At 38.3% G+C, this 9,962-nt stretch overlaps 1 protein-coding gene across 1 annotated transcript; it reads right to left on the minus strand.

Annotated features, from left to right (window-relative positions):
- Window positions 1–1,539: 1,539 nt before the first annotated feature.
- LOC115918851 (perlucin-like protein) lies at window positions 1,540–6,393 on the minus strand. The gene is made up of 3 exons (XM_030992580.1): window positions 6,296–6,393; window positions 2,204–2,475; window positions 1,540–1,867 (listed from the first exon to the last, which is right to left on the minus strand). The coding sequence occupies exons 2-3, from the start codon at window positions 2,462–2,464 to the stop codon at window positions 1,652–1,654; spliced, it is 477 nt and encodes a 158-aa protein (XP_030848440.1). The 5' UTR covers window positions 2,465–2,475; window positions 6,296–6,393; the 3' UTR covers window positions 1,540–1,651.
- Window positions 6,394–9,962: the final 3,569 nt, after the last annotated feature.

Consider the following 9,962-nt stretch of genomic DNA (forward strand, 5'->3'; position numbering starts at 1 on the left):
TTTCTGTTTGTTCATTACATTAAGGTATGAGTCAAAATCCAAGGGGCACTGGAACAATATTATTTATTTATTTATTAATATATTTATTTATTTATTTATTTATTCTAATTTTATTATAGGGGGTATAGTAAAAAAAGTCTTTCTCGTGTTCTTTCTTTTTTCTTTCAATTATTCTACCTTTCTTTCTCCTCCTTGTTCGATTTTTTACATTTTCTCAACTTGATTTCGATAGAGCCCGGGGACGGGGGGGGGGGGGGGGGGGAAGGGGCGTTACCGCCGTACCAACATCATTATCATCAATATTAATATTATCAACACGTTTATATTCCATCGAATGACGATTGCAAATGTAATCTATTTCTCTATCTCCCATCCCCGTGTGCTCCATCCCTCTCTCTCTATCTCTTTCTCTCTCTTTCTCTCTTTCTTTCTCTCTTTCTCTTTCTCTCTCTCCCTCATTCACTATTTCGGGTGCATATACCATCCCTCTCTCCGTCTATTTCTGTGTCTCTATGTATCTCTCTTTCTCTCTCTCTCTCTCTCTCACGTACTTCCCCCGTCTCTCGCACACACACGCACACACACACTCTCTCTCTCTCTATTTTCTCTCGATCTCCCTCTCTTTTCTATAGCCCTACATTATTCCTCTCTCTGTCTCTTTGTCTCTTTCGCACACAAACACGTACACACACACACTCTCTCTCTCTCATTTCTTTTCTCTCTTACACACAAACACACACACATACACTTTCTCTTTCTCTCTCTCTCTCTCTCTCTCTCTCTCCATCTCCCTCTCTCTCTCTCACACACACACACAGTCTCTGATGTTGTTGTTGTTGTTGTTTGGTATTATCGGCGTTTCATTTTGTTTTAGAATGTTTACGCCTTTCACTTTTTTCTATTTGTAAATTTGTACTTTTCTAATATCCTAGTTTTGTTATAATACAATCGCAGATCCACTAATCCATGAAAACCCTTCACCGCAATTAATTGGCACCTTCCTGTCTCTCCCTGTCTCTTTTTTTTCTCGACCGTAGTTGATCCCATTCGTATATTACATTATCATATTACATTATCATCACATTCAAATACTCATTTTCAAATGATTATTCGTCTATATGCCCCTGACGCCGAGGTACAACAACAAATTATTAACAAAACATAGATAAATTTGCGGTATCTGTTAATTAATTTTAATGGAAGTGAAATAAAAGCAACAAATGGAATGATAAAAGTCTATGTTTGACGTATATCGTAAGCAGAATCTGTTTTATACTGTTTAATAATGTCCTTTGGCAAGACATTGATCTACATTTGCCACACTACACCCAGGTGATGTAAATGGGTACCTGGTAGGAATTTATTCCTTGAAATGCTAGAGCGCCGTATGGCAGCCGTGCTAAAGCCAGTGTAATAATCGGGAGCGCCAGGAGGGTCAAATCTGACTGACATGAGCGCTATACAAGAACCCACTATTATTATTATTATTATTATTATTATCTCGGAAACCAAACGAAGTAAAAAAAAAGACAAAGTAAAGAAGAAGCAGAACGGAAGAAAAAGGAGAACAATGAGAAAAAGAAGATGTCTGTAGTCGATCTGGCTCGTGTAGTGGAGGTTCGGATAGACGACGAACCGGCTAAGCCATGGATCACTTCTTGCAGATATATCCGATTCTATTGTTGCAGCCCAAATCGTTCCATGATCCTGGCGGACCGTAATTACGCAAGTGACCGCAATCCTCCCCGCCTCGGGCGTCATCCGGCTGACCGGGGGCCCAGTTCTCGTAGTTGAGGCAAGAACCGTCAGACCAAACGAAGGGTTCGTTCGGTTGATGTAATCCGATCCAAGCAAAGGCAGACCAGCTCTGCAACATGTATCGACATTTTGTTGAGCTGATGTTAATAATTCTGCATCATTATGTTGGATTACTTACAGTCCATGTTAAATAAATTGGTTCCTTCTCAGTAAAGCAATCAAGGAAACAAACAGAAAAGAAATCAAGAAAATAAAACAAACGGAAACGGGAAACAAATCAATCAACCAAATAAACAAATTAACAAATAAAATGATCATATATGACTTTAGAATCGCCCTCTCTTCTCCCCCCCCCCCCCTCATAAAATAAAAAGATGGCAATTGATAACTTTTGACAGTTTTTATATATTTGTTGTACTCTAATGGTTTAAGTGTAAATACTCACCGTGGGCTTTTTACCGTCGTCGGTCAAAATGAGTGCGAAGGCGAATGCGTTCTCGGCTTCGTCATGTATCGAGACAAGGTCCGCCCCCAAGTCTTGGCATGCGTCATGAGCGGTTTGCCAGTTGACTTTTGGGGAGAAGAATCGATAGCAGTTCCTGCCAAATAGGCTCCAGCCATCTGAGCATTCGCACTGACACGTAGCTTCCGTGAGACCGAAGATGGCCAAGGCGGTTAAAGTCATCAATGTAAGGAGGAGCTTCATGTTGGCGCTAACTGGTAAAAAGATGGTGAACAAAATATTGCGATATATTTCAAATTAAGCCACAACTATTAACATACATTTATTTCAAAATATTTAAGGATAATTAAAACTGCTAACAAATATGATGTCAATATGCCTTTATAGACTCTTAGAAGTGGCATTGTTTTTGTCAGGGGAAATTAAAAACCATGCGGGTGTTTCCAGCAACGGGTGTTTTCAATCACCAGGATCAGCCTACAGTTTTATGACCAACAATAATGAAATTTAAAAAAAATGCTCCATCGATTAATACTTGAAAGAAAAAAACAAAATGAATTTATTTTTATTACAATTATATGAAGCTCGTTGAATTATATGTTGTTGTTGTTGTTTTTGGTGAATACAACATCATTCAAATTATCAGAATACAGAGCCGAATTAAAAGTTTAGCAGTTAGGTCCAGACATCTGCCAGACATGTTCCTCCGGCAGGTGACCTATATACCACCAGAAAGCCGAACATCTTCTAATTCTTCTCTATTAGAATATGTCATCGGCTAAGAATACAAAAATTGTCGACCTAAATTTGAAGCGCCTCGGAAGTTTGTCACCTCATTTTGGATATACTGTTTAGTGCCCGGATGTATTACCAGTGTACCGATAATTCCAATAGTTTTAGGATATAAAGAGTTATTTCTCATTTAATTGATATAATTATTTGAATTAGACGACAAATATGATAATATTCTAGTGAGAAGCATCTAAAGAGAATGGGCGATATTTGTCTCCCCTTTGACGACACTGTAAATGGTCGCTGAACTTGTGATCGCCAAATTTAAAGAGCGGACCTACCCAACTAGCACTGCATGCTTCAACTATGATAAAGACGACTTTTGTCGGTCAGCGCCCAAATTGGTAAGGAACATGTTTATTTAGTATATTTTCTGTCCCGAATTTGTATCATTGACAATGTACTCCCTTAAACAAAAACATAATTCCGTTTAAATTTATTTTATTTATAACTTAAAACAATTTAATGTGGGTAAATATTTTACTGTTGTCCCATATACCGATATATTTGTTATAAGGAAACTTACAAAACCAATGCCGGATTATTTCCCGTTTAAAGCTAGTTTCGTTGACAGAAATTGAATTTTACTATAAAAGACCCGTAAATAAATATCTGAATTATGTTGCTATTCATCAGAATATTTCTAACAACTGTTTAATTCAATGCTATTATTCATATGATGCCATTACTTGTTTCCTTCACCCAGTTGGAAGGTTCAATCTAGACCCGACATATCTAACTTTGAGGCTAAAAAGGTAGGGGCTGGGACTAGGATAAAGAGGAACAGAGAAAGATAAGTAGGAGAGGATATGCGGCTCGCCCCGCCCAGGCCCTTCCCCGTTCAATTAGATATGGGTGCATAATATGTAGGGCTATTTTTTCTAATAAAATTATTATGGGTGTTTCCATGTGGCTTCCACTGCCCCCTCCCCCAAGGTGGAAAGGGAGGGTAAGGGGTTTCAACACCTACTACCTCTCCCTTCACAAAAAAATGATGAAGAACAAAGATCAATTAAAATGAGAAATGAATAATATAACCAAAATATTTAACTTAAAGGTACTATGTCCCATTTGCAGGCCAAAAAAAAATGAAAAAGTTAAATTTCAACAGGATTTGAAAGATAATACTAATTAAGAACTTCCCTAAAAAAGGTGGGGCTTGAAAATGTCTTCAAGTGGGAAAATAACTACTATTAGTTGTCAAATCGACTCTATGGCTATAGAGCCCAAAAGTAATAGTCTTGATTTTCAGACAATTGTACCGAATGGTCATACGTTTTGTGCTGCGCAAAGATTCAATCGGTTTAATCTTGGCCATCACAAGAAGTGGGTTATTGATGTAGACAAATGCTCATGTACCCTTTACAACTCTTTTCATGTGTGTTATTACCAAAGAAGAAAAAATCCAGTCATTCACTCAATAGTGTCTGACAGTGAGGTATAGCAAGCAAACGGGTTTCCTTGCATAATTTGAATATGAGGACACTGCTAAAGTTTAAATTTCACATATAGGACATACATGACATATTCATAATTCCTGCAAAGTTCTACATAATTTGAGGTTGGCTGCATAAGGGACATAGTACCTTTAAAAGAATACAATAAACAAAGTAAATATCGCATAATTTGCTCAAAAAAATGTACACCTATATATTTTGGCCATCTAACGAATTAAAATTTAGGATGATGCCTCCCTCCCCATTTTGTAGTCGGTTCCATTCTTCTTACAATGTGATTTTACAACAGATCTAGATAGAGATATTTTTTAAACACAGCACACATTTTGCAATGGAAGTTTAGAGAAGCAATTTAAAGTTGTGTTTTATTTGTGTTTCTCATACAATATTGTTTTCTCATTTGTTTTTATTTAATTCTTTTCATGCTCATTTATTGCATTGTCACATCCATCTCATTCCATTGGTCTTATATACCTCCCCTGAGGATTCAGCTCCGTTCGACAGAGATTAGGCAGAATGACAAGTCATGAAAACCTTCCTGCGGAAACAAAGATCTTTCCGATCTATTTACTATTTTGATTAAGATAACAATGTAATGTTTATATTGCAAGAGGGCGCAATTAACCTTCCTGATAATACTTTAATGTACTGACTTAAGTACTGAGTTAAGGCATATGAAATCACCGTTTGTTGAGTTGTTATTCAAGACTCCCTCATTACAACTAACAACAAAAATATCACATTCATCATTTCTTTTATATCATACCTCGAGTTTGACGTTTTGGTAATGTACTGATCAATAGATGGAACATGTTTCAGATGACATTTGATGCCATGTTGCTATGAGTAGGATAACGGTTACTCTAATATCATACCAATGTTATATTAATATTATAATAAAATTGATTAGTATATAACGCAAGTATCGACCTTGCAAGGCGCTCCAACATTACCCGGCTATGCTAGGCTGCCGATTTCTACGCTATCATCATTTAAGGAATTTCTTTCTACCGGCACCCATTTAACACCTGGGTGGAGAGTGGCAAGTGTAGATTAGTGCCTCGCCAAAGGACATTAGTGCCGTGGCGGGACTAGAACCGCGGATCCTGTGAATCACAGTCCGACGACTTATCCACTACGCCACAACACCTCTACATGTTACTCTGACATGAAATCCATGCAACATCGGTAACTCCTCTATTGAGGTGAATATGGACCATACATCGTGCAGATTTTCTTTTATTTGTGTCATTATCTCATCAAATGTTTCATGCAGCAATTAATAAACACATTTCGTATAATGCAGCCAAGATGTTCTATGCTAGTGAAAAGATTACCCTCTAGAAGAAAGAAAAAAACATGGTCTGAAAATTGGAAGTTCCTCATATGTTTCATGTGTATAAATTGATATAGTTTTGCTGAATTCGAGTTTACTAAAAGCCCGCTGCACAAAAGGCGAATAACTGTCTGAAGAAATGCAGACCTACGCTCATCAACTGAATATACATTCATCTTTCCAAAATCCAGACTCTCAACTCCAGAAATATGCTAAACAGTGGCCGCTTCGAAGACTTGGAACAATATTCCCCTTTCCATCAGATAATTAAGCTGTTTTGCCACTTTCAAAAGTTTCATTTAAACATACTGTCTTCGTCCATCAGTAATAAAGTATGATTTACCTATTTATAAGTTTTGTTTCTCTTCACATTCTATGACTTTATTTGTAAGCGATAAGGTACGTAATGGAGTAGTGTCAATAACATTATAAAAACTGACACAGACGTCTCATGTGCAAACGGCATAACGTAAGGGCTGTTGTGCCTACCTGATATCGATGCGGTGTTCGAGCAGAATTCGGTGAGATGATGTATACCTTCTTGTAGCTTGATGTGACATGTGACGGAGTGTCTCTATCCAGCTAAGTGTTGACGTAGTGGCAGACCAGTTCAGTTTATTTATATTTGTATTATATTATTTTTTGCACGGCACCAACTTCAGCCAAAAGCTGTTCTTCTGTAGGTCCGTGCGCAATTGAAACAAATATATGTACAATTATAAGATAACACATATCATAACATACAAATATAAAAAAAAGCTTGATGGGAAGGAGTGTCTCCATCCAGCATATTTTATTTTTGCACGGCACCAACTTCAGCCAAAAGCTAGTCTTCTGTAGGTCCGTGCGCAATTTAAACAAATACATGTACAATTATAAGATAACACATATCATGACATACAAATATAAAATAATAAAAAAAAGCTTGATGGGAAGGAGTGTCTCCATCCAGTATATTTTATTTTTGCACGGCACCAAATTCAGCCAAAGGCTGATCTTCTGTAGGTCCGTGCGCAATTGATACAAATACATGTACAATTATATGATAACATATATCATAACATACAAATATAAAAAAGCTTGATGGGAAGGAGTGTCTCCATCCAGCATATTTTATTTTTGCACGACACCAACTTCAGTCAAAGGCTGATCTTCTATAGGTTCGTTCACAATAAAGAAAAATGCATGTAGGCCTACAATATTTTATTATAAGATAACACATGTCATAACATAAGAATAAAGGTAAAGACAATATGGTCATGCGATTGCATTGTGAAAGAAACGTTGTGGAATCGATCAGAAAAGGTTGATCATCTAGCATCTAGCATTTGCAAGGTTCTGGAATCATCAAAATGATAAGAAATTTGGCCCATTCTTAGTAAAGATACAAGCTCTATACACAGAAAGATTAATATGGGACTACCCTATATCTCTCACAGTCCATAAGAGAAACACATTTACCAAATATATGAATTAGTAGGCGGTTTCCCGGTAAACTTTTTATCATCATGTATTAGTCAAAACATATTCTTTCACATGATTGGTAATGAGAGCTTCCATTTCATTTTTTGAAATTGGGGCGTTTCCAATACTGGTCTTTACCTTTAAACTGCATGTAACGGAGCACCTCTATCCAGCTTTCTGTTAACGTACTGTCAGTTCAGTTCATTTCAGTTTATTTTATTTATTTTAGCACGGCACCAACTTTAGCCAAAGGTTGTTCTTCTGTAGGTCTGTGCGCAATATACAAAATGTTGTAAAATTCTAAGATAACACATACAAATATTGAAGAAAAAAAAACTTGACTTCACGGAGAGCGTCTATCCAGCTATTTGTTGACGTACTGTCAGTTCAGTTGAGTTCAGTTTATTTTAATTTTGCAAGGCACACACTTTCAGTGGCGGGGGGGGGGGGGGGCTCCACCCCTGGGGGAAAAAAAAACTTATACAAATTTAGATGTTGAACAATAGAACGCGGATGAAGAACAATATTTTCAGCATAATTATAGAAAAGCATAAATGATGCAAGTTAAAATAAATCATACATTGATATTATAAAAGCCCTCTCCTTTTATATGACTTAATGATTGACACGTACACTATTCACTTCATAGTTTTATTTTTCAAATTACAGCTAGTAGACTAACCTTGTCAAGTAGACCAATTAGGCCTAAAGTAAAGGAAACCAAAACTATAGGTTTTCATCTACACTATTGTTCTAGTCAGTGGCGGATCCAGGGGGCGGGGGGCCCGGGCCCCGACCCCTGCTGAAAAAAACGTGTAAAACCACGTTAATTTTACTTTTTTTGGAGATGGGCCCCCTTCCCCTGGCGCTCACAAAACAATTCTTGCTTACTACCCCCCCCCCCCCCCCCCCACTTAAGGAATTAATGGCCAGCGGTTTGGCCGCTAACTTTTTTCTCACGAATTTGGCCCCCCTTGCCGCCGGCTGGATCCGCCCCCTGCTGCCAGACACCCTTAAAGGTCGAGCCCCAATCCCCGAAATTGCCATAGATCAGCTGGAAAGGAAACCCTATCAAACCCATATAAGAAGATTTGTGGACTCGAGGTACATGAATGGACAATGCCAGACGCGTGTGTATTATGAAACGATTTAAGTGGTGGGGAATGCCTGCCAGACGCCACTAAATTACCACAATCCCAATAGTGAGCTAGATCAGCTGGAAAGGAAAACCCCAAAGGAACCTATATGAAAAGATTCGCCACAGTCCAATGATACACTAATGGCAGACGCCCTTTGATGCTAGAAAGTTTTATAGATTTTGGAAAGAAACCTTGCGGGAATATATATGTGAACAGCAAATTGTAAGGGTTTAACGTCCCTTTCCTGCCCTCCTTCCCGATATGAAGACGAAAAAGAAAGAAAAAGGTTAAGAGCTACCCTAGGATTTAACTTAAGTCTTGTGCTACTTTAAAAGTCCATGGCGATCTTTTTTTCAAACTCTACCTATCTTTACCATAGGCCTATGCGGTAATTATTGTTTTTGAGTTATTAAAATTCATAAAACAATGTCGAACCAAATGCTTGATTCAACACCCTTGTTTTTTAAATATGTTTTTAAAATTAACGAAAAAAACATCTGAGATCAAACGAAACAATATTAAAACATGTCTATATCATACATAGTTATGACCATTTATAAAATATAACAAATAATCTTCCAAACAATTTGTGCCTACTTGAGTGAATTGGATCGTATATGGTACATAATACGCATGAAATGATCAGTTGTAGCACATTTACTAACTTTAACCCGCAGAGTATGCATTCAATTCAATTCAATTCAATTTTATTTCGCAATATGAAAATCAAAATATACAAACTATCAGTAAATTTTAACTATGTTTACAAAGGTTAAATGCGGGGCTTTCCATGAAGGTTGCGAAAACCTGTGAAGTTGGATCGCCCATGCATATCTCAACTTGAGAAACTAGTTAACTGCCAGCGTCACAACAAAATAAGGTATCACAAAATGCTTATCTGACCGTAATTAAACGCCTAAAATCCCTGAGCTTCCTGGGGCTCTGCCCCCTGGACTCAACCAACGGCCCTAAGGCGGGCCCCCTGAAACTCATCTGACCGTAATTTAGTGCCTAAAACCCTTGAGCTTCTTGGGGCTCCGCCCGCTGGACCTCACGCCAATCAGTGTCCTGCCAGTGTCACAAATAAGGTATAAAAATATGTTCATCTGACCGTAATTAAACGCCTAAAACCCCTGAGCTTCCGGGGGATCTGCCCCCTGGACCCCGCCTAGGACCCTAAGGCGGACCTCTTGATTATAATATGACGGTAATTTAATGCCTAAAACCCCTTAAGCATCTGGGGGCTCCGCCCGGTGGACCTCACTTCAATCAGTGTCGAGCCAGTGTCACAAATAAGGTATAAAAAAAGTTCATCTGACCGTAATCGAATGCCTAATACCCCCGAGATTCCGGAGTTTATGCACCCTCGACCCCACCAGGGCCACTAAGGCGGGCCCCTGAATGCTTGTCTAGTCGTAATTTATTGCCTTAATCCCTTGAGTTTTCGGGAGCGGACAAGGTATCAAAATAAGTTCATCTGACCGCAGACGCGTAGCCATGGGGCGGTGGGGGGCACCCCCCCCCCCCCAAAAAAAAAAAACACCGGCCAAAAA

This window comes from Strongylocentrotus purpuratus, unplaced genomic scaffold, assembly GCF_000002235.5.
Source record: "Strongylocentrotus purpuratus isolate Spur 01 unplaced genomic scaffold, Spur_5.0 spur5_scaffold_20, whole genome shotgun sequence".
Classification (NCBI taxonomy): domain Eukaryota; kingdom Metazoa; phylum Echinodermata; class Echinoidea; order Camarodonta; family Strongylocentrotidae; genus Strongylocentrotus; species Strongylocentrotus purpuratus.